The sequence below is a fragment of the Ornithodoros turicata genome, chromosome 3 (assembly GCF_037126465.1).
Source record: "Ornithodoros turicata isolate Travis chromosome 3, ASM3712646v1, whole genome shotgun sequence".
NCBI lineage: Eukaryota > Metazoa > Arthropoda > Arachnida > Ixodida > Argasidae > Ornithodoros > Ornithodoros turicata.
Genome location: NC_088203.1, coordinates 19,160,458 through 19,184,963, shown reverse-complemented (window position 1 = coordinate 19,184,963; position 24,506 = coordinate 19,160,458). Strand labels below are relative to the sequence as shown.

Here is a 24,506-nt window from a genome sequence, read left to right as displayed (position 1 = left end):
TACTTAGCCGAGGAACTTCCGGTGGCGCACGACGGTGTATTTATGCGTGCGAAAGCGTCCATAGATAGGAAGTGGACAACAGGAAGTCGGGATTATACCGGATGTGGATACGCGGAGGTCAAGTACAGACCGGAAAAAGCGCTTAATGCTGAGACATGTCTCTCGCATTTGCTGCTAAAACGCCACTGATACGCTATTTTCTCGTGGGAGCCGCCATATTGAGAGCGCAGCGCCGGGGGTACGCGTTGAGGACTGTTGATCGTCCAAGACAGAGAGAAAGAAAGCGCACGTGCCGTATGCTTCCCTCCTAATGTCGCTTTCCTCCTCTCTGCTGACTCCTCTGTGCTGACTGCAAAAGCGCCGGGTGTGAGTGTGTATAATTATGTGTAAGTTAAATGCACGTCACCAAACATTCCAGTTCTTGAAAGTCAGTAAAATACCTTAAATAATACTTACAGCTGTGCAATGGCAGCTACAACAGCAGGTATGAGTTCGAAGCGGAAGAAATGGACAAGGAGCGCCTGGTGGCATATCAGAGGCGCAAAGATCAATTGAAAGTTGTGTATTACGACTCAGAGGACACCATAACGCAAAAGGTAAGTTAGTATGATTTGCATAACACTAGTAGAAAGTACATACTACGCCTGATACAAAGGCTCCACCGTGCTACAGGAACACTGCGCAGCTTGCACCTCACTTGAGTGCTGCAAAATAGCAAGCCAGTGATAAGCAAAGCCCCTCAATATTATACATACTTATTCTTAAGTACCTGATCTCATTTGTGCTTCAAGTACAGTACGGCTTGGGACAAAAGCTTGCGTAACACCGCGGTGTGGCATTCCTCCATTGGCGCCAGACTCCAGCGGCAAACAGGAGCGGACAAACGCACTGAGAGGTGGATAGTATAGTCGGACATCCGTTTCTTATTCTATCTCTTTCTGACATCTAGGAGGTGGCGGCTCCGGAGATCAAATACGCCAGCGCCGTGTTCCGTAAACCTTTGTCCCAAGCTGTACAATGTACAACATTGCAAATGTGCTTCAAGCAAAGTACAGCAATGGCACCTTAATAATACTCATCAAGTTCAGTGTGTATGGAAATGTATGAAAAATGCTATGCAAACTTCTACGCGACTTTGTTATCCGGTGAAAACTCATCTATGTGGCCATTTAAAAATCGTAAGATACATAAATAATCGAGATAATTCGTATCTTTCGGTCCCTTGCTTTACTTTAGAGTCACACATTGGAAACAGAATGATTACTAACTGCCAACGGAGGAAACAATGCAGAAATTCACTATAGACGTGTTCAACTTAACAAGGAAAAGAAATCTAGCCCGTCCGCGAAATTCCGTAACGTAGGCTAGTTTACGCATAGGAGAATGCGCGCACGCCTATTGGTTGGCACCACGGCAGCATGAAAACCTGCGGCGGCCAGAAATGGATGGAGAGTTGCCATCGCTCCATCGCGGCCAGCATGGCTGCCAGTACTTGTTTACACACTGCAATAGGAACTGAAGCGAAGGGAAGGTGCAAGGAGCAAAGCAAGCGAGAGATGAATAGTGAAAAGTGTGGTCTCCTAGTACAGTGGAAGCTTTGTGGTCAGCCCTCGTTCCGTGCGGCGTTCCGTTCCGTGTGCTTTGGCGTGTGTGTTTGACATAAGCCGTTGCACAAGTACGGTGGAAGAATTCAGTATTGCTTGGCTGCACCTAAGTGTACATAAACTCAACGGCTACGCAAGACGCACGCAGTAGAAGCCTCAAATTCGATTTGTTTTCATAATTGCGCTTCTCGCTTGTGGCTACCGTTATTACCGCAGGTGGTGCAACCACATCTCAACTGTGTCCCATACATTTGGCTAAGCTAATTTAAGTGTTCTGTTATTCTTGCGTCTGAAAGGATCTTGTCGCTTAATGAGCATTTGCAAGAGCTTGGATCCACAAAGATACGACAGTGTCAGGCAGTGTCCTTTTTTACTTTGAAGAAGACAAAAGCAGTGTCAAATAAGATCACATGTACAAATGCATGACACAAATGACTATTCAAACATATCCTTCTGCAATCATTCTACCAGTGCATGCTCTTACGTTACGTCGTAGACATATTTCCCAAATGATCCAATTACTGTTCTTCAAGCTCTGTAACACAGTACTCTCCCTCAATACATATATACAATGGCAAATGGTTGTTGCTGTGGCACGCGCCTATACTGTCGTCCAGGGGATGGTTTAGGGGATGACCCCCCTCAAATCATGCCCTTGGTAGTGCATTTGGGAGAGGGAAACGAAGTGGGATCCTCCTCCCCCAATGTAAAGTCCCCATAGAAACTGCCCTCCCGAAATATTTTCTGGCTACCATCACGTCAGCAAACTACAATCTACTCGGGAAGGAAGTGGCACCCCATAGTCATGGGCGTACTGAGAGGGGGGCCATGGTCCCACTGGAACTCCAAGATCGCATGTAAAAATGGTGCACTCTTTAGTCATAGGTTGTAATGTTTATTCTCAGATGCCATGATAGGAACCTCTGAAAGCCCAGTGTCCGTCTCCAGAAAAAGGGGTGTTCGGAGGGTTGCACTCTTGCTCCACTTGGAAAAATCCCTGGTAATGTCAATGCCCATGGTTAATGCCTAACACCAAAGTGGTCACACCCTGCGGACTAATTTGTAGACCACCTGATGTGCTAGAAATTATATTTCTACTTCCATGACACATGTGCCTGTAGAAATCGGCAAGACACAATGTGCCGTGTGTGCCTTTGATTAGCAAGTCTCAGTCTACAGTAACAGACTCTGCTGGCACTAAATACAGGCATTTTAATTTAGTTCTGGTGCTTGGGAGTACTGAGCACTTTATTTTATATTATTTTTAAATAATTGGTGATTATATGGCAAAATGTTACTCAGTTAACCTCTTTTGAACGTTTTGGAGTATTATGAAAGCAACATTACACACTTCCTCCCACGCAGGTTTTAGTTGTTGCTTGTTTCTCTGCGTACCTGCAGCAGCGAAACCATTGATGGTTCAATGAATGGTAGTTCATAAGGTGTTTTACTGCACAATTTCAGCAGTAAAAGCGATGAGGGATCATGGTAGAATGGGGGATGATTATGGAGACTGTTGAGGATACCTGAGTATTAAAAGGAAAAAAAAAAAGATATTGAAAGTGGTAAAGAGACGAGTGTTAAAAAAAAGAAAAAGAAAGAACAGCTAGGTGGTGGAGGGGTAAAAAAAATTAAAAAGAGGTATTAAAAGTGGTGGCACGAGTCCCAGGACACTTGACCGGCAGCACGGGGAAGGCCACTCTGAAGGTTAGTGCGGGGTGGGTTTCGGGACCACTACGTACAGCAGCAATGCGGTCCAAAGCGGCATACCGCAACTCATGCAGTAGCATGTGCTCAGAAAGGCACCACTGCTGGGACCCCCGAGGAGCACAGTCATGAAACGTGGGCCGTGGGATGCTGCGAAGATGACCATGGAAAGCAGCACGAGAGGGTGCCACGATAGCAAGCAGGCATCAGTGGATGGTGAATCCTCAGTGGAACCGGGCCTGTACCTTCAGAGGCAGCTTCAAGGTGTTGGCTGATGCAAAATTCAGGGGATAAGAGATCAAATCGTATGCCAAACATGTAGGTTCACCAAATGCAGAGGTGGTGTCCTCTACATGAGTCCTGATAGGTGATGATGGAATGTCCAGGAGGACAGATATGCGTGGCCTCTCGACTGGAGCACACCAGTAGAACTGCTGAACTGATTGTCTGGCTCGTAGAATGCGGCTTGTCGTCGTGCACAGGTCGCTGCAGGCCGATATGTGAATTCTAGTGGCCTTGTCCATGAGATTTAGCATGGGGCACATTGCTCTGCACGCTGACTTGAAGTTTGTGCACACGTTTTTTAGCTTGTTTAGTGGCAGACTTCTTTGGTGGACGTCCAGCCGGAACCCTCTTCGCCCCCCTTGTGAGCCCCTTGCGTCGCCTTGCAATGCCTGTCGGCTGTACTTTTATGTAGCCACTTCGCCTGGTAGCACTACCAAGGGCGGCACTGATGGACATCATAGCGCCCACAAAGTGAGTTTCAGTCCTGGCTTTTTTTAGGCAAAGAACGGCCTTCCTCAAGCACCTGGAGTAGGTTTCATTCTGCCCAACCAGCGCATCTCCCCGCTCCAGCTCTTTTATGAAGTCACGAATGGTTAAGCCCTCAACCTGGAAAAGAAATTAAATTATTCAAAATTAATTTTGTTTCTTCTGGGCCTTTCTTAGACTGGTGAAGACCATTCAACATGTATCTGCTGCGTGGTGGTGTTGAGGTTCTGGTTCTACCACGACATAGGTGGATACGTTGTAAAATGGTTGGTGTTGTCGAACAAGCAGGTATCACAGAACACACAGAGTAATCACATTGTCAAGAGTAGGAAGCATGGAAGAAAGCTCAAAATGTTCTGAACTTTCCACCACAGCACAGTTTTCCACTTTGACGTGGAAAACTGTGCCCGCAGAAAGTCAGAGGGAGAACTGCTCGAAATGCCAGATATGCAGGGCTCTGTTCAGAAAGAGCGTACAAAGAAACCAGCAGTGAGGTCCTCGTTATACTAACAGAAGGATCAGGTAATGACGTTGACGTGCAACCATCATCAGCAGTACTTGCAGCCATGACACGAGATCATGTATCCATTGTCACATGGCCGGCTAACTTAGTAGACACACACAAACAGCTTTTAAAGGAGCAATGAGGTGACATTTAACATCGCTCGAAGTATTGCCTCGTCTGTCAAGCTGTCCACCAGGAGTCACCAAGCAAAATATTTTTGCTCTGCAGTGCATTATAGCCATGCAATTGAATTTACAAAAGACAGCCGGAGAAAGCAGCTGTAGATGGCCGATATGATGTGCTAGTTACGTGGCGAAGGCTCTGTGATTTGCTTCTTTGTCGTCACACGCCGCTAATACCTGCTTGAGCTGTGCATCACTGCTCATGTGAGGGGAGTAGCATAGGTCACAACATCCTCTCATTCTGTGATGCACTCTTTTCACAAGGAGAATTTTTCAAAGGTGTGTGTAACGGAGCCCTCGCGCTCGCTGTGTAGGTCACCTACACTCATCGTTCCTTTGCAGAACTCATTCTATTGGTTGGAAAACACTCTGCACAAAAAAAAAAAAAAGAAAAGAAAGATGGGGGTCACCTCAGTGCTCTTTCAAAGCATGCTTGAGCATTATCCACGATACGATTTGCAAATACTAAGTGATTTTGCATGAAAATTTAGACAGATTCGCTGGATTTCGAAAGTCTGAAATATCAGTCGAGGACTGCACTGGTTTGGATGCAAGAGACAATTATAAGTATCCAAATTAAGTTTCATAATTTGACTTTTCTACAAGCATTTTCATTGTGTATACACAGCGACCTGTAGAGAAGCCAGACTAGGTAAAGCCTCTCCTCACCATGGTGGAAGCTTGAGCAGCTCCGGAAGTGCAGGGCTCTTGACTGCTATCGCCACTTGTGGCAGAACATTCACTGTCCATGTTCACTGTGTTGCTTTCCGGAAGACTTGAAGGCTGGAGTGATTGTCCTGCATTTTCCACCTGTTCCATGTCCCTAAATCCTGCGAAGAAGCTCAGGGGTGGGCAGTTATCCCCCAACGCTATCCTTCCAAGTTCCATGCGATCCTCAGAAGAGAGCACAGGCGCATTGGGAAACATGCCACCATGGATCTCGTGCACCAGTGCCTGGTGCTTGCAAAAGGCACCTTGGCTCCCAGCTGGGCATGAACAAAGCCCAACCTCCGAGTTGACTTCATAGGATTTTCCATGAGTTGTGGCACTTGGAACAGCATAGGAGCCATCACCAAGGCAGGTGACATGCACGACAGCACCTTCAGGCATCCTTCTCAGCAGCCTGTCATACCCCAGGTGGTCTGCTGCAACACGGTTGTGTGCGTGCCTTAGCAGCCACTCTTTGAAGTATTTCTCCCAGGGAACAGACACGAAGTCCACCATTGCCACAACGTTGAAAGCCTTCACCCTGCAGAGTATGATGTCCTTCAGGACACGAATGCAGGCCTCAGCAAAGTTGTTGGTGTTATGGCCTCGTGTGATGATGCTTCTTCGAAAGAGCAACACCCACTGCTGTTCATTTTGCAGGAATGCTTGCACACGTGCTCTGTAGGAGTCATGGGACAGGGCTTGGAGCTCTTCCTTTGCTTTTTCCAAGCCTTCTGCGGTGTCAGCATACATGACCTGAAATGGATCATTACATTGTAAATGACATTTGACGGTAACGTAAAAATATAGTATATGGCAACTCAACAAGATAATTTAGGATTTTTTTTTCTTTTCTGGAAAAGCATTGCTCTACTTTATTTTTGCCTTTTGCTCTTGTTGCTTTGTTGATCAACACAAACAGGAGTAGCAAGCTGAACTTGTTTCTAAGAATTTGTTGTTGGAAAAAAGAGTGCATATGACAAAAAAGCTCAACACAGCACACTTGTTGTGTATGCTGCCATATCAACCCCTGTTCAATTTGTTATTTTATTTTTATCAACCCCTGTTTACCAATTTTGCAATTTGAGACGTGTTAATTACGCCGAACAAAATTAAGCTTAAGTCGAGCGCCCACGATGTCCCGTGCACGGCCTGTATTCCCGTAATGTAAATAATACTTGTTTTAGTCGAAATCGTGAAGTCGAAATCACGGCTAAGCCGAACAAATGTTTCGTCCCAGGCAACATTTTTCATCAACGAAGTTGAATTTCACTTTGGATCGGTAAACACCACCTTTCTCGACTATGGATCGCCATGATTGGCCAGGTTCTTCAAGCCAGCCAACACAATCCAATCCAAGTCCGCCTGATCGAGAGTTGATGGGATCGAGGCTTGCGTGATTCCAAAACTAACGCGAGACGCTGTGCACGGGCTGCTGTTCAGCACCAAAGACGCTAGGTGAGGACGCAGTGACGTGAAAGTCAAGAACTGTGTGTACTGTGTTAAGTTTTGTGCGACATGTCATTGCCGACGCTGAGGCAACGCAGGTTGAAGACTCTCACACTTGCAGAAAAGCGTGAGCTGATAGGAGCGGTGGAAGCGGGCACAAAATCAAAAGGAGAGATTGCCGCAGACTTCCGGATAGCACGTTATCCACAATTTTGGCGAAGAAGTAGAAGATTTTGTTAAGTTATAACTAGAAATAAAGGTGATACTGATCCATTTGTGGACTATGCAAAAGTTCAGGGGCCACTTTTTATCAGAATTTGGCAGTTATTTGATAAGTCTGGATCTGCTGGTCTGGATAGTGGGTGTTTGATTTAATGAGAATTTACTGTACCATGCTGGAGCGTTGATTGTCCAAAAAGCGAGTTCCCATATTAATGAGACAAAAATGCATGGGGAAAATTTTGGTCCTCACAGAAACCATCCACAATTCGAGTTGTCCATATTAACGAGGCACGACGAGGCATGAATAATCCAGACAAAATACAAATGTCTTGACTCCTAATGAGGAGTTCCTGGCTGCCATTTTGTGTAGCATAGCAAATATGTCAGCATTGGAATTGCAAAACAATTTCTCCAGTCTTAGTGGCCCTGTGGTGCTATTACCCCTGTCATAAATGTGATTTTTGTGTGCTCCAGGATATTTTTGTACAACTTTGCAAACCTTAGCTTGTACAACAGGTGAGGTTCATAGCAATGAGCCAGAGCTCTTTGCTCAATGAGCCAGAGCTCATTGCTATATACAAAGATGGTTGTAGCCACACTTTATCAACAAACCTTCTGAAACGTTGACATCAGCTGCCTCCGCTGTCCTGGGCTGACATTCTTCGCAGATGTTAGCCAGCGCCACTCTGCCTGAGCCACATGGAAGTGGCAAAGTAACTGTGTCGCATTTGGCCAGACGCTGTGAAGAGCTGCCTTTTCAGCTGCTGAATTGTCCGTCATAAAGGCTTGAGGCGCCTACAAATAAGCAACATAACTATGAAACAACCGAAAAATAAACTACCTCTTCATACAGAAGCTGCAAAGATAGTGGCATTACACATTTACAATAGTCATGTTCAACTTAAGAAGGAAAAATATCTGGTCCATCATCTACATAAGACACAATAGCACACCAGCACAATATACTGTACAATAAAGACACAATAGCACACCTGGTGAAATACTGCAGCGCCACCATGGGGGAGGGCTCGTGTAGTGTCATGCGGTCAGCCTCAACAGCCAATACGGAAGCCAATACTAGAGTGTGATGGATCACATTATCTCGCGGAGGAGGGAGAGTGATGTCTCTGTGCCCAGCCATCCTATTTGTGGTGCAGTAATATTTTGACAGCTGACAGGCTATATTTCTCTTCCTTGTTATGTTGAACATGACTATAGTATGGTCATCACTAGCTTGCACTCTAGGTGACGGAGGTACATAAGTCTTAGGCAATATATAGGCAACATTACCTTGAGTCTGGGATGAACGGAAACAGAGGACACCAGATGCAGATGGGAGTCCCGTCCTGCCTTGTCCCCTCTGCATTACTTGATCTCCGTCTCCACACATCCCGAATTCAAGGTAATATTGCCTATTTGGTAAGAACTTTAAACCACCCCAGTGCCAGGGAACATGCAGCTTCGTGTCATCTTTTCTGTGTTCCCCAGCACTGTGGGGTTTTAAAGTTTTTACCAAATATGTTGGACCAAGCAGCCCACACCACCTCATTATTTAATACTGCCTCCTCCGAGACTGCAGCAGCTTCCTTGCATTCAATCTTTATCTTCTGGGTCATTCCATGCCAAATGTCCCAGACGTATGCTAAACCATCCCTCATTTCTTTCAAATAAATTGTGGTTGATTGTTCCCATACAGCCAATGCTCCCCCAGCTTCCCTTTTTATAGACAAACAACAAAATTCGCTCCGTGGCCGTCTCTTGAAGATTTGCGAAGGGACATGCGACCTACCTGGTGAAAAGAAATTCAACATAATAGCTTTTTTTGCAAGTTCCAATCAAATATCCTCTGATCGAGTGATGGCAAAGCATAACACTTTCGTGCCAAAAGTGTTGAAAGGTCAATCGACACTTTTTATCCATAGTTTACACCCGGAGTAAACTAAAAATTTGAGAACTTTTGAAATTTTTTTACAGAACTCTGCAATTTTTTTAGAACCACTTAAACTGTTCAGTGCTATTGCCCAGGAAGCATACAACGTGTTAGAAATATTTTGACGCTCACAGACTTGGAAGATTATGTGAAAAAAAAAAAATCTGAAGTTTGGAAATATTGCTTTTTGCCACCAATTTTTGTCATCAATTGCACACTGAGGTGGTTCTGTTAAAATTGTGAGGCAATTGCATTTCATAGTATACCCACTGAATATTTATTTTACAAAGTTTCATCAAAACACTTTTTGTCTTTGCAGCGAAAGAATTTTATAACTTGACCACCGCCACACATACGGATACTGCCCAGCAAAGTCGTAGAGGAAAAAAACGCATAAAAAATAAACTGGAAGAGAATTGGCTACATGATGACAATCACCCACAACTTATTTTGAAGCAATCTGAATCGGTCGAGCACAACATCTGGTACGTTTGACATGTAATGACCCTTCTCAAAATGTCTTCCCTATGCAGTAACATCCATGATATATGTTTCAGTTTAAAATAATGAAGTCATGATCCAAATGGATTTTCCTTCGGGCCCAGTGTGGGCGAGTACGATACTATTTGCTGTCATATAAGACAAGCATGTACTGAGAGGGTCTCACAGTGGAAGAGTAACCTATGATATTGACAAAATATCAATGGACCAGTCACACTACGTCACTGAAAATACTCTTACCTCATAACCCCCAAAGCAGTTTCTGTAGTGCTTTTTGAGAAGATCAAATGCTATGCTGCACCCCCGAGTGCTCTGAGAGTTGTGAATGAGCACGGCGACTGGAATTGCCCCAGCATTAGTTGCTGCAAGGAGTACAGTGATTGTGCTCTGTGTTGCATCACAAGATGAGGTTGAGTCGACGAATATGACTTCCTGAGCAGCCTTCAGTTGTTGTGTCCTCTTCATGATAGGAGTGACAATAACAACTGCCCAGGTTGAAGCATTTTTCGCGTCGTCTGCCTCTGTGCTCTCAGTCACATTGATCTCAACACCTAAAATGAAATGGTAACCACATACAGTCAACCGAAAATTTTGGGAACCTTGGTTTGCAAACACCTTTTGCTTTATGAGTTAACCATCTGATAGCAAAGCACAGCCTCTTTTGTGGATCCCTGCATTTATGAACCTTATATCTCAAAGAAGGAATGCAGCCCAACCTTTCTCGTTACCCATGTTTATGAATGAGGTCATGAGATGGCTGTGTTAGAACAGTGGCCGATCCTGGGGGGGATAATTGGATTTCCCTCTCTCCCTCCCCCACTACACGCTTCGACAAAGAAACCGCGCTAGCCCCACCAAACCGAGGGTCTGGATCCACCACTGTGAGAAAAGGTTAAAAGCTGTATATTGACAAAACATGCGTCAAGAGTCTAATAGAGTATGTTATTCAAAATGAAGACGATGCGACAAGCATTTCCTGTGATACAAAACTATGATGGGTTAACCATGACGTGTAGCATTATTACAGAGTAGGTTTAAAAATATGTTAACCATTAAATTAACTTAACATAAACTAAAATATACATGGCAAAGGTTACCCTCTTGTCGGTACACAGAAATCTTCTCCTTCAGCTTCTGAATGGGCTCTCTGTCATCGCCATACGCATCCTTTCGCCATTGCTCATACCAGTGGTACACAGTTCTCTGTGTTGGGTTGACAGCTGCACTCGCAAGCAGTTCATGGGCGTTGCTTTCCATTTCCAGCTTGCTTTCATGTAGGCGTCTGGCCTCAGACACACCCATGCCCCCAAGGAAGTAACCTAATTGTGACAACAAAGATGGGAGAAATTTGTAACAAATAGCATGTTGTAAGTTAACTATATAACGTGAGAATACACTGTCTTGCAATAAGATCAACAAATATACCTCCTGAGAACCTGAGCTCCTTGTTGAGTGAGTTCAGACATTTCAAATTGAAAAAAATTGAAAAAAAGAAAAAAATGTAGTGTGTCAGGGTCTCACAATACTTTGCCGCAGATAGGATGGCTGGGCACAGAGACGTCACTCTCGCATCTCTCCTCTGCCAGATAATATAAGTCATCCCACTGCTTCCGTACTGGCTTTGAAGACTGGCCGCACGAAACTATGCAAGCCCTCCACCATGGGTGCGCTGCAGTATCTCTCCTGGCACACTACTGTGTCCCGTTATCTCCAACGGTGTATGTAGACAACGGACCAGACTACTTTTCTTTCTTAAATTGAACAAGAGTATATTCTTGCTCTGTTTTTTTTTTCTCTGAGTTTTTTTACCAGTGTCCAACATAATATGGTCTAAAATACAGGGTGTTTCAGTTCAATCCCCGGGCTCACGAACGGGTGCAACAATCGAGGAACTTCCTTTTTTACAAGTATCTGTCCAATACCGCCTACAACCTGTGCAATGTGTGGATGTGTTGGAGACGCTCATTATTTAAATAAAAATTCAAATGAGTTGTGTAAAAAGACATAACTTCTAAAGCAGGGCGCTGTCGGCATTAAAATGGGTGCTACCTGTTTTGGGACCTTCAGTGGACACCTTTTAGAGAAAAATCATCCACCGAGGTGCAGTAATTAATTGGTTTCAGGTTACATACTTTTGTTGCGGCTGGTAGCAGTGCAGCACAAAAGGGTGCTCTTCTACTGTCTCATTCAGCAATGAATTACATCTTTTCGTGCTTCGGACGCTGCGACCCAAATACTGAAACCAATTAATTACTGCAGCAAATGACCCGCCTCTGTGGAAGATTTTTCTCTAGAAGGTGTTCACTGAAGCTTCCAAAACAGGTAGCTCCCATTTTAATGCCGACGGCACCCTGCTTTAGGAGTCTTGTTTTTTCATGAAACAAATTTGAAGTTTGATTTAAATAATGAGTGCCTCCCACTCATTCACATGGTGCACAGCTTGTAGGTGGTATCAGACAGATCAGTGATTTATCAAGACCCCTCCCCTACACCCCCCAAAATCTGGAGAAGACCCCCTAAAACCTCGTGAGATTGCATTTTTTTTTTATTGAGTAAAAAGCATGTAAATACACCCCCTTGCAGAACCGAACACACCCCCCAAGGACGAAATTCTGGGTAAACCACTGATGTCTTACTTACAAAAAAGAAAGTTATTGATTGGTGCACCCGTTAGTTCATTATTTAGCGTGAGAATTTAACTGAAACACCCTGTATGTACCTCAATACCCCTAATCATCAATTAGAATCATACCTCCCCAACCTTAAAGTATTGCTTTGAAGGGGTGGGTAAACAATAACATTAAATATAACAGATTGAAATAGAACTACAGCCTGAAAGTAAAGGAAGATATATAATTACAACTAGGAACGCACGAGCATATAAGCAAGTCAGGGCATTTAAATATGAAAAAGTCTGACTCCAGTTTTACCATACATGAAATAACTGCGGCTACATTTCCTCAGCAGCATCTTGGTAGCAACATGGTAGCTAGTATTTGAGGCCACAAATGCATGAACCGCTTAGATATGCAGAAAACACGTGCAATGAAAAAGCAAGAAACCAAAACATGTACTAACCAAAGAACGTGTCTTTCGTCTCCGTTGTACTCCTCAGAAGCCTTAGTGCGTCTGCGCTCTCCGTGCTATGATTATGAGTACCACTGACACGGATCACAGCAGGCAAAGGGATCTCACGGCGCAGGAAGGCATCGTAACGTTTTGTATTTCTAGTTACGTTCTTTATCTTGATGTCGATCCTGGCTCCACATCCACTGTTCCGAAAGGAAGATGGCTGTTTCCCTTTGTGGTGGTGTTGGCAGTTCCAATATTTGTGGAAGGCCATGCTAACAATGCAAAAGAGAATTGATGATGAGCAGAGAGCAGAGATGTAAGAGACGCCACGTACAATCATGCAAATACACACCGAAGTAACTGCCTTGAAAAGAACTTTCTCCTCTATTCTGTTTCTGGGTTAACATGCTTGTGATGTAGTATGTGCTGCGCGAGCAAGCTTTCCCAGCACTTTCAGTTTACATCGAGCAATCACGCAGTATCAGCGATTCTCGTTCAACGACAATTGCAAAAGAACTCACCTTTCACATTTCTTCACTGTGCTAACAATCCACGAGGTAGACGTACGTTTACTGTAGTCATCCAGCCATCGTTGCGCGTCCTCGTGGTTCAACAAGTTGGCACGAAGGACTTTCGTATCATGCGTTGAAGATGCTTCGTCCTCAACACAAATTATGCTTTGCGATGCTGACATTGCTTCCAGAGGAACGTGTCCCAGTTATATCAACTCACGAACCGTGTTGATTGCACCTGTCAGCCTTCAAAATCCGAAACTTTGCACGAAGACAGAGAAACTGAACAACTGCGGCACTTTCGGTTTGCGAGAAAAAGCGCGCCAAGTACATGCGTCTCAGGTCTCAGTCCGTAGACCCACGTGACCTAACATTTTGTTAAGCTTTAAAAAGTTTTCAACCATTTTATATATAAAAAAACAATATTTCCCTGGCAATGTTTGAGACATAAATGTGTAACGTGCAGGAGTTAATCGAAGTAAATTAAACTGACCACAAGGGGTCACAAACGGAGTGCGTAGATAGTGCGGATGGGCGCGGATAGCGCTGGGTTTAGCGCCGGTCTAGCAGCAGCTGATGAATGATGATGATGTTGTTCTAGGAGTTCTGTCGTGATGGATAGCTTGTCAATGCTTGTCAAGTCGGCGCGATGATGATTTGGCGTGATTGTTTGATGTGGCAAGTATCCTGCCTTCAGTTTTGGTCACTTGTCAAGTTATATGTTCTCTTGTTCAGTGAAGATCTGCCTGTAACTAGGATAGATGCTGCGGTGCGCGTAATTTTCAATGCTCTTTGGTATTTCATATTAAAGCTGTGGCACTTCACCTGTGGGCTGCAGTCTTTGGATATCTCACTGAGTTTCCCACATCAGTATGGGGCTGAACGGAGGTTTTGCGTCTTTTCGGCATTCGTGAATAGTGGAACATTCTATTGCCGTGCACCTCACACAATGTCGTCGCATATATTCCACCCTGCATAATTCGTTTGCAGTGTGAAATGTTTCGCATGGTTTTTTTAGAGAGTCCGTCTAATTCCTGGAGGTTGCATATATCACTGGCCTCACCATGATGGATGAGCCCTGGTGATGCATGTTCCAACGCTTGAGACTACGTATACGTGCATATAAGGAAGAAAACTGCCCTGCTACCCCTTATGTACCCTGAATGCGTATTGCGCATTTTGTGGTAATGTGTCTACACGAGAATGGAAAAGATTTGTTGCAATAGCCATATCTGAATTGCACATCAAGATCTCATTCCTGTGATTCCATAGAGGTACCATCCACCCAACAACTACTTTATTTGGTGATTATAACTGGGAAGCTTCATCGCCAGGGGCCGGTACTCGACCCCATTGACTGTGGTAGTGTGGTAAAATGTCATGAGACACGTAACAGTGAGGACCGAAGTCCTATGGTATCACAAAGGATCAGAAGAAAAGGGTTAAAAAGAGGGCGGAACTGTGGTAGGCTGTATTTGGCGACGGACCAGGAAATATTGACAATGTGAAGGTGCGAGAGTCAGGCTGACTAAGAGAGCCTGAGAGGGTGGTTCGGGAAGGTTGGTGGTGTATGTGCTACACTCTTAACTCCGTACCCTTTAGTAAAGGGTAAAAAATCGCAATATTTTACCCTCTATTTCAGAAGCTACCAGGTACCCTCTGAGTGACACCTTTTATAAAAGTTACAAGGAAACCCACTAATTAGAGGTTACGGCCTTCAATCCAGCACCTGCCCGTAAAGGTTACGCCAACGTGCGGCTTTTTATACAGGATGTTCATTTTTATTCGCAACAGAGTAGCGCTCATTTGGCAGGTGGGTTATGTGAATCTTTGCTAATTAGTCGATCCGTAGTTACAAACACATGCGTCAGGAAATGTCGGAAATGTTTGTAACTACGGATGGGTTAATTTGCGAAAATTAACATAACCCACCTGTCAAATGAGCGCTGGTGTGATGCGAATAAAAACAAACACCCTGTGCGTGGGATATGGACAGACATTTACAGAACACACCAAGGTACCAAAATGAACCAGCAGAAAAGGAGATCTTGAGCATATGTATATTACAAAAACAGAAGTCTGTCGAGAGGTGACACATTGTGCACAAGTGCGATTCTGGTGTGAGGAGAAATCATGGTCGCTTTACCATGTATGTGGAAAAAAGAACTATCTTCTAAGTGAGAAGCAATGCATAAAAGTGCGAGGAAGCTAGCGAGGAAGCTAGCGAGTCAAAACAACTGACCTATGTTTGCTAAGCTGAACACACCCAACGAAATGGAGAACTGCAGCAGAAAAAAATTTATTCCACATTCGTGTTGCAGAGGCGAGCGCAAATGGCAATACATAAAACGCACACAACCTTGAGGAATATGAGTGTACAGTAACGCAGGAGACACTACATTACTGCGTTATCAGCGTTGGAGGCGCTCTGGGACGAGTTTGTGAGGTACTGCATTGCGCTGGTGACAGTATGTGAACATGCATGTGGGATCCTGGGAACAAAAGTTTGGGCAATGAGAGTAACATTTACGGAACCATTCAAATCCGTACAAAGCACAAGGTACAAAGCAGCATAAATGCGGGAAGGCGTTCACTCCGCGATTGAGTCTTAGAATATCGTAAGAATACAACAAGTAGGAAGCTGCGGATTATATATCTCGATGCATATATCCGCAGCTCGCAAAATGCACGCCGGTGTATTGACTTGGCGACCAAGTAAGAGCAGAAAAGTAGCAAGCGTAAGTGGCGTTCATATGCAGGACCGCAGAACGCTTGCCATAATCACAACAAACCTGCGCTAAGAGCTCTTGCTATCAAAATAACGCACGTACCTAGCACAAAATGTACACTTACCCAGTGTATGAAGTGTGTGAATTAGGGCTGCGGTGGTGACGTTCGTTTTCGATTATATATTCTTTGCAATCTTCGCACTCACTACACTTTCCCCTGAGAACACCGAAAATATACTTGTTTGCTAGCGACATCTAGCTTTTCCGTTGTTCCTGACGATACTATGATAAACGCGAGGAAAACCACTGATTAAAACAGGTTACACTTGTTAACGGACGGACGACGAGCGTTAAGCGTTTCAAGGAAACCGCTCTCAGTGTGGATAGACCTAGACCAGGCTCGGCTACGCAGCGAAATCGAAAATCTTGGTGGTTGCGGCATTGACAATTGTTTTCCACCCTTTAGAAAGAAACATACTATCAGTATTTCAGACTGCGAACTTATAATCTGTGTTCATACAGCATTGATAACATGTAGTTGATGTATAGGTGACGCTGAAACAGATAAAAAATAACAGCGTAGATTCGCAACTGTCGTCTCGAATGGGAGGCTGAAACGCGGCATTATGCTGAAAAACAAACGATAAGAAACTAACAAAGAGATTATCGTTGGAGATTTCGCTTAGAAGTTACAGTGTCGGAGTAGAGGGTACATTTATAAGTTACAACAAGATGTTTTTGTTTTTTCCGAGATGTAACTTCTATTCGTGTTGTAAAGACATGACCTTGGTCGCTTTTAACCTCTAAATATAGGTTACAGTGGTGTAACCTATAAGAAATCTCGAAATCTACGTCTATACAGAAGTTACATGTTTCTAAAAGTTACAATAAAAGGTACGGGTTTAAGAGTGTAGTGCGGACCTAGTGTGCGAAGAGCAGCAATACACCACTCAGCACCCTTGCTTAGATGATACAGGAAAATGCAGGTTTTGCTCCAGCAAAGGAGGTCAACTTGTTTTTTAAAAACACATGGAAACATTCAAGGTCAGAAAGAGATAAGGGTGTATACCATGGTAATATGGGGAGTCCGAGCAGATGCTCCCTACACTATGCCCCTCATCGGTGTTTGTCATCTGTCGTTTTTTTAATGCACGTTCTGTAAATTCAAAAGAAATTCGTATTTATCTCTTAATTTCTTTGTAGCCTGGTGCATTCTTTACGAGACAGAAAAAGAACACAAAACTGAAGATAAGACACTTTATATTTTCTGAACCCGTCCCTGAAGGTGAGCTGTGTGAAAAGAAAATTGTTTGAACCATTGTAGCAGCCTTCTGAAACCGAACCATTAATATAGATTTGACACTTTTATGCTTACAAACTGCACAGCTCCTTCAGCCTAACTGGCACCTCATCAGCACTGCATAGATAGGTGAAGGGGTGGTATGTGAAGAGGTCTCATGTAGAACGAGCGCTCAAGCAAAAGTCGTCGAAGCAAAAGCCTGACAAGTGACAACTTACCTTGACAGCTGTACCCCCTCTGTCTCCGTAAGGTGCCGAGCGACTGCACTGTGTTTAGCTAAAAGCACAACTCCTTGGGTGAGGGTCAATCTCATGTGGATGTGTCCGGAAGAGCCATGACGACATACAGGATTTTCCAGGCCCTTCATGTCCAGGAATAACCCTCCTTCCTCTTATATAGTTCTTGTGGACAGGTGTAAAGGACCAATACTATGCATAATAACGGGACAAAAATACATGGACTACATATGGTTTGTAGCTTGCTGGACCGTCCATTGCCCGAAGAGAGAGTTTGAGTATTAACGAGAGGAAAATGCATTGAAAAAATTTGGTCCTCACAAAAATCAACCATAATTTGAATTGTCCATAAGAACTGTGTCCACATTAACGAGGCACGACTGTACATACCAAGTGCCTTCTTCTGGCTAGTTACTCTACTATTTTCTAACACTGTGACATTTAGTGGTCACTTACTTTTTTAGCTTCATAATTTTTAGCACTGTGCCCCTTATTTTTCTATGTTTTATGGGAGTGTACAAGTAATTGTTTTCGTGCGTAAGTAGTTGGTTCCGAATAATGAGTTTGTTTGCTCTTATAGCCTGTGTAGCATCCATCATTGTCAAACAGTGGCTGTGCCAACTTCTAGCAGTACTGTGATCAGCTCATAGAATTTTTCATGTTACTCTCTATGCTATTTACTACTTTCAGGTGCACATATTTCTTGCCATGGCATGATCAGTATTTATTTTTATTCTCATCAAGAGCACCATGGTGTCGTCTGCAAAAGTAGTCATTGCCAACAGAGTCTGGGAATGATACTGAGACTTCCCATTCAAAGGCACACACAGCATACTGAGTCTCACCAATTTCTGCTAACTAAGTCTAACTTCTAACACATCCAGTGGTCTACAAATTAGGGTGTGACCACTTTGGTGTTAGGCATTAAGCATGTGGTACCACTTCCCTTCTTAGTAGGTAGCTAACACGATGATAGCCAGAAAATATTTCGTGAGGGCAGTTTCTATGGGGACGTTACATGGTGGAGGAGGATTCCCTTCTCGTTTTCCTCTCCCAAATGCGCTACCAGGCGTATGATTTCAGGGGGTTGAACCCAGTAATCCAGCCCCTGGATGACAGACATGCACATGCCACAGCAACAACCATTTCTCATAGTATATATGGAGTATTGTGTTACAAAATTGAAGAAAGGTAAGTAAGTCATATGGGAAATATGTCATCGGCGCGACTCACTAGCAGAATGACTGCAGAAGGAAATGCTCGAATAGTCATTTGTGTCACGCATTAGTACGCGTATTATTTGACAGTCCTTTTGTCTTCTTAAAAGTAAAAAAGACCACTCTCTCACGCTGTTGTATCTTTTATGAATCTAAGGTATTGCAAATGCTCATTAAGCGACAAGATCCCTCCAAGCGTCGGCTAAAGACTGCGTGGCTGCTAAAGACCTGCGTCAATAACAGAGGCCAGAAGCGAGAAATGAAATTAAGAAAACGCAACGAATTTCAGAATTTCTTGTGTCCTGAGCGGACGTTGAGTTTATTGACACTTGGGTGCATCTACTGATCTTGCTTGATCCATGCGCGCTCAACACACACACACACCAAACAACTCGAAACGCCACACGGAACGAAGGCCGGCCACAGAACTTTCACCACAGCAACACTCTACTACGAGTTGTAGTACATTTCCCACTTTCTTTGCTCCTTGCACCTTCCCTTCGCAATAATTCAGTTCGCATTCCAGTCGGTAAACACACACTGGCCGCCATGTTGACCGCAGTAGCGGCTGTGTCCGTTTCTGGCTCCCGCAGGTTTTCAGGCTGCCGCAGCGCTAACCAATAGCGATGCAGCGCATTCTCCTATGCGTAAACTAGCCTACGTTACGGAATTTCGCAGCCCGTCCACTACATACGCAATTGGAGATAAGGAGGCGCAATAGCGCGCCGAGAGAAATACTGCAGCGCCACCACGCAGAGGAGCGAGCGTGACTTCAATGTGTCCGGCCATCCTATCTGCGGCGAAACAATATTTCGACAGCTGACTGGCCAAGTTCCTTTTCCTCCTTAAGTTGAACACAACCACAGAGTCATGTATTGGGAGAACTGGAGAGACGAACCCACGTTATATCTTGCTGCCTATCGTCTCATAACGTGCGTCTCTCAACGTTCCAAACTTGTAACTGCAGAACAACATGAAAGTGTTTTTCTTAATAAATTGATAACATTTGCAGCCTGTGAATAATGGCATTTCTTCAAAAGTGCTCCTTCGAGGCACAACAATAGCTTCGTCGTATTTTCCCAATTATTGTGTGCGGTCGCAGCTGGGTACCCGACGGAAATGTACTAGAAAAAATAGAATACAAAGTACACAGTCTGAAATTCAGATACACTAGAACACAAGTGTTTAGGAATGTACCACAGCAGGCACTGATAGGTTAGTGTACCCGCCGGAGCACCCGTTGACAGCGTCTGACCGGTCCCTAAGCCAGGCAGGAAAACGACAAGATGAATTAAATGCGCATGATCTCGACAGGATGATGGCAGAACACACGAGCGTTGCAGTTATCTTGACAGCCACAAACCCTTTCTTTTAATGGAACCGAAGGCACGATTTTTCTGCCCCTTCAGCTCCATAAACTCTCCTACAGGATCCTCCACATCATTGCCTAATCACAATTGCATACAATGACCAAGTGTCCGTTTCGGGATAAAACCCTTTATTTCCGGCCGTTGCTATATTTTGATTCAAGTAGATCGCTCCTAGTTAGCCCATCTCTGACTCTCGGGCAACGCAAAAGCCACAATACTAGGGTTACCTGCTCTGAGAGCAGAAAAGTCCTCATGATACCCGCACAGTATTTTCAAACTGACGACGTCCCCATGAAATAATCTGGTGGAAGAAAAAGCAAACAAACTTTCCACTGGGCAGACGTTGCACCACATAGTACGTTATGTACCAAAAGAGTCATTTTGTTGTTATAAAAGTACGGAAGAGCGTGAGAAGGAAAGGAGCAGGAAAACGTACGGGGAGAGTGAAGAGGGCGCGAGGAGGAAAGCGAAGGAGGAGAGCACGGCGAAAGCGAAGGTAGAGTGTGCTACGACAGCAGTCGCTACGCTCGGTCTGCGGCTTCTACGCAAGCGCAATAAAATAAGCTCATGACCATCAAGAAATGGGATAGGAGTGCTACCTGAAGAAACTACTGCGATGGGAAAATACAAACAGTGATGTTTGTACTCAGCCTTAAAGGGACTATCGCATCCGGGAACATATGTATGATACCGATAGGGTAATGTTCGTCACCGCTTCAGAGTCAATTTGGCTAAATTTCTCTTCCGGAAACAGCTTACATATTAAATAAACGAGTTTTAAAGGTTCGCATTCATCTGCAGCCAACACGATGATGACGTAAGCAAGACACACGAATGGGAGCGCAGCGCAGGCGATTGTCTCCGATGTCGTCTGCTTGGCGTTCGCATCGCAATATACTAAGTGAAAAGTCCTCTGTAAATACGCTGACTTTCACTTACCAGTGTGAGGCCTGACGTAACCACGTTGCGTGAAACACGGTGTTACGCTCCTGGCTGTACGAACACGTTCAACGCTAACCAGAAACAACATTCCGCGAGCCGATCACAGAGAAGACTCCGTCCCTAGGATTCCGGCTCGCCCGCCCGCCTGTCGGTCGGTCGCCAAGGCTACCAAGGTCCCTCTGGCAGCTCCATGATTGGTCTCCTACGCGTCAAAGGGCGCGCACTGATTGGCCTCGTCAGTGTGATGTTTCCAGAGAGGGAATCCCGGAATGCGTCGTCTGCTCTTGCCAAGTTTTATATCAAACTGCACAGGAACAACAACACCAATTCGCGTCGGGCTTTCGGCGTTATTATCAGTGATGAACGCGGAGTAAAACGGCACTACAGTTGCGGAATCGACCGGCAGTGACGCGATAGTCCCTTTGAACCTTGGTGTTAACCTCAACTTATTACGCATTATCGACTATCGTAATCGTCAAGTGATTGTTTTACGTTAGCAATCGCACTGTGCCAGAATAACGCGAATGATGCACTGCTAGAAGAAAGCCTCGTCGCTTGAACCCGTGACACGGTGATTAAAAGCCCGCAAATCGTGAGCGTGTTTTCGGCGGCCGTTGCTGTGGAGATTATAGACGCCTTAGCCACATTTGTCAGCCACTGGATGAGCCAGGAACCGAGTGTGGGAGCGATTGGCTTAAGCTAAAGACCTCGCGATTTTTCTCTGTCCACGTGTTGAATGACTGAGAAGAGTCATTACGTTGACTGTGTCGACGACGTCTTTTTAATCGTTTATGCGGCTGGCGGTAAAGAAATTTCATGTAGCGTTTTGGCGTTGCGCTTTGGTGCATCAAATTATTCGCATTATCTTAATTTTCAGTTACTTATTCATAATTCAAAAAGTATATGAAGCCGCAAAATGAGTTGTACACTGATTGCATTTAGTTACATGAAGTACACTTCGATTTATACATTCAAAATTGAAATATATTAGAACTCGCCAGAGTAAGTTCTGCGCCGAAAACCTTGCGGACTTTTCCAACGCAGCTGTATCACAACATTTTATCTATACGTGGCGTTGGCAGTGCACGCAACGACATCATGGCCACGTCGGAATTCTCATGCGACATAGTGCGCTATGCATGTATAGGTCAGCTGCCTGAGGTGCTCTGCAGTTTCCCTCTCTCCTCTCTTGCCCGTGGAGCGACTTCATTGATCCTTCTCCCAAATAAGAGAATATTACTTCCAGGTTAAAGAACACGTGGTTTTTTGTGTGGTCCCATGCTGGTAAACGAATATTGCTGCCTAGTGAGTGGACAGACACTCGGCCACGTGATTTCTCCAAACTTTGCCCTCTCCCCTGCGCGGGGACAAACTGTCGGATCATGTTGCCATTTGCTTCCGAAGGTGGCGTCTTCACCAATGAGCATTTGAACAGGCACGCTTGCAGCAATTACGGCAGTGCCACCTGAGCAGCGCCAGCGAAAGCTTTGTGACAAGTGTGTACTCCAAACATTTAGAAACTTGCATTCGTAAAATTGTGACATAGAGTTCTTTCGCGCATCACTCGTTTCCAGTTTGCAGACGATACGCACAAGAGAGCGTCGTCTGCTTTGAAATTATATGTTGATCACAGGGGTGACAGAAATCCGCCGTCTTTGTAACTACCCTCAAGCGGGTGCTTTTCGCAAGACTGTCGTCTTCTCCTGGTCACATGTCTTGGGAAACTTCACTTTGAGGTCATGTGAATTTGGTTACATGTCCTCGTAGCGCTTGCCGAGATATTCCATGACATTTTATTCCATGACATTCCATGATATTCCATTTTGAGAAAAAGTCAAAAGATGAAGTATTTTGCCAGCGTAAACTATACCATGCTTCTTCCGCGACATGGTGGCCTATTTCTCCGGTGTCATAACACCGGGTCTTTATCGAATCTTTGGAAGTGGTCAACAGTACGAGGCCTCATGTACAAAAATGGATGAAAATAATTACTGAGGTCGAAAGACGCCCGAGATTGGTGCATATAAACCGTAAACGCTTCGCTGACAAACGATTTGGCCACCGATCACGGATGCGGCCTGTCCAGAATGCATTGCGTTCGCCCGGCACGCTTTCGTCTCTGGAGCAATACGCTGGATGCCACCTTTGTGATGTTGATGCACCCGTACAGCAGAGAGCGCATCGCAACCATAGAGGAATGAGTCCTGAGGGGACCGCGCATCGCATTTCCCCCACTCCAAAGAAAGAAATGTGGGAGAAGTGACGTGGAGACGTCACACGTCATACGGTGACGAAACCAATGGAACTTCACAGACACTGGGTGCCGCCATTTCTTAGGTGCAAACGGGTAGAGTCGAGGAGCGATCGTCCTGCAACACGGCGCTAATATTTGCAACGTCAGCATTACGTCACTCTTTCTCCTTAGCATTCGTCCACGATCACAACCAGACTTCGTGGTTTGCGCTTTCATTGACGTCTTCCGGTCCTAATGCAATGTATGGAACGGGTATGCAGTACGCATATTGTGAGGCGTAACTCATGTAACTCGTAACTCATGCGGTACGCATGCGAAGGCGTAACTCATGCTATTCGAACGTGCCCCGCATCGCGGTATCACGCGCCATGACGGTTTTCGCACCTTCCGCTGTAGTATTCCGGGAAGTGTCCATCCTTCGTTCTACATAGATTTTCTATGGACTTTCTACAGTGTACTTGCTTGCTTATAGCGCTAAACAAGGCAAACACACTCCTAATGTATTCTTTTCTTACGATCGCCACAGATGTGCAAGGCCGCTGTGGATCATGGATTTCGTGGAGGATGGGTTCTCTTTGACATGGATTGTGGCGGTGCAGTAGAATGCACAGGAAAGGAAGATAGTGATGGCTTTGCACTAGTTCGAGCAGTGGAAGCCAACATGAACAAGGAATTTGATTCCTGTCCTCCTACTAATAAGGTTCCCTGAACAACGTGTGCCTGTCCGAACACAGTACTGGATTGTCTCACGAATATAGCATATACACGCCAAACTGGTTCTACGTTCTCGTTTCGTAGTCTTTTACACATTTGCACATGTTTGGTGAATGGTACTGCGTCGTAAAACAATTTTTCTTAGTTTTTTTTAAAAATAGTTTTCTTCACAGCCTCGGAAATGTTCGGCCTTTAGGTATGTGCTGCCATGGAACTCCGAAGAAATTGCGAAAACGTGTTTTTTTTTTTTTCACCGATACGGGAAATAAAATACAATTTATCAAATTACCAAAGCGTCCTTTAAGTACACTGCATTACGACGCATATTAGGTGGGGGGGGGGAGTAATTTCATTTCGTTGACTGTATGGATCACGACACCTAGTCCATTTGGGGGTAAAATCCATGGGACCAAAGGAATGTCAAGAGTATTTCAAGCTTTCCGCTTACGGTACCATGTACATAATCTATCTGTGTAGATGAAAATATAATATGTAATAGTATAATATAATGAAATGTAAATGAAAATCTGATACACAATCTGTCAAAGAACAACTATTTACTGTGGGGGCAGAAAGTTGCT

The 24,506-nt window shown here is 44.6% G+C and overlaps 2 protein-coding genes across 2 annotated transcripts in view; one reads left to right on the top strand and one right to left on the bottom strand.

Annotated features, from left to right (window-relative positions):
- The window catches only part of LOC135388258 (uncharacterized), a 52,912-nt gene extending 28,919 nt beyond the window's left edge, over positions 1–23,993 (top strand). The window contains exons 8-9 of the mRNA XM_064617685.1: positions 459–596; positions 23,738–23,993. Of these exons, the coding sequence (XP_064473755.1) occupies positions 459–596; positions 23,738–23,920 (321 nt within the window). The 3' untranslated portion in view covers positions 23,921–23,993. The remainder of the gene's footprint in view (positions 1–458; positions 597–23,737) is intronic.
- On the bottom strand, positions 3,819–7,928 carry LOC135387647 (uncharacterized). Its single transcript, XM_064616755.1, has 3 exons — positions 7,761–7,928; positions 5,439–6,233; positions 3,819–4,202 (listed from the first exon to the last, which is right to left on the bottom strand). The coding sequence occupies exons 1-3, from the start codon at positions 7,926–7,928 to the stop codon at positions 3,819–3,821; spliced, it is 1,347 nt and encodes a 448-aa protein (XP_064472825.1).
- Positions 23,994–24,506: the final 513 nt, after the last annotated feature.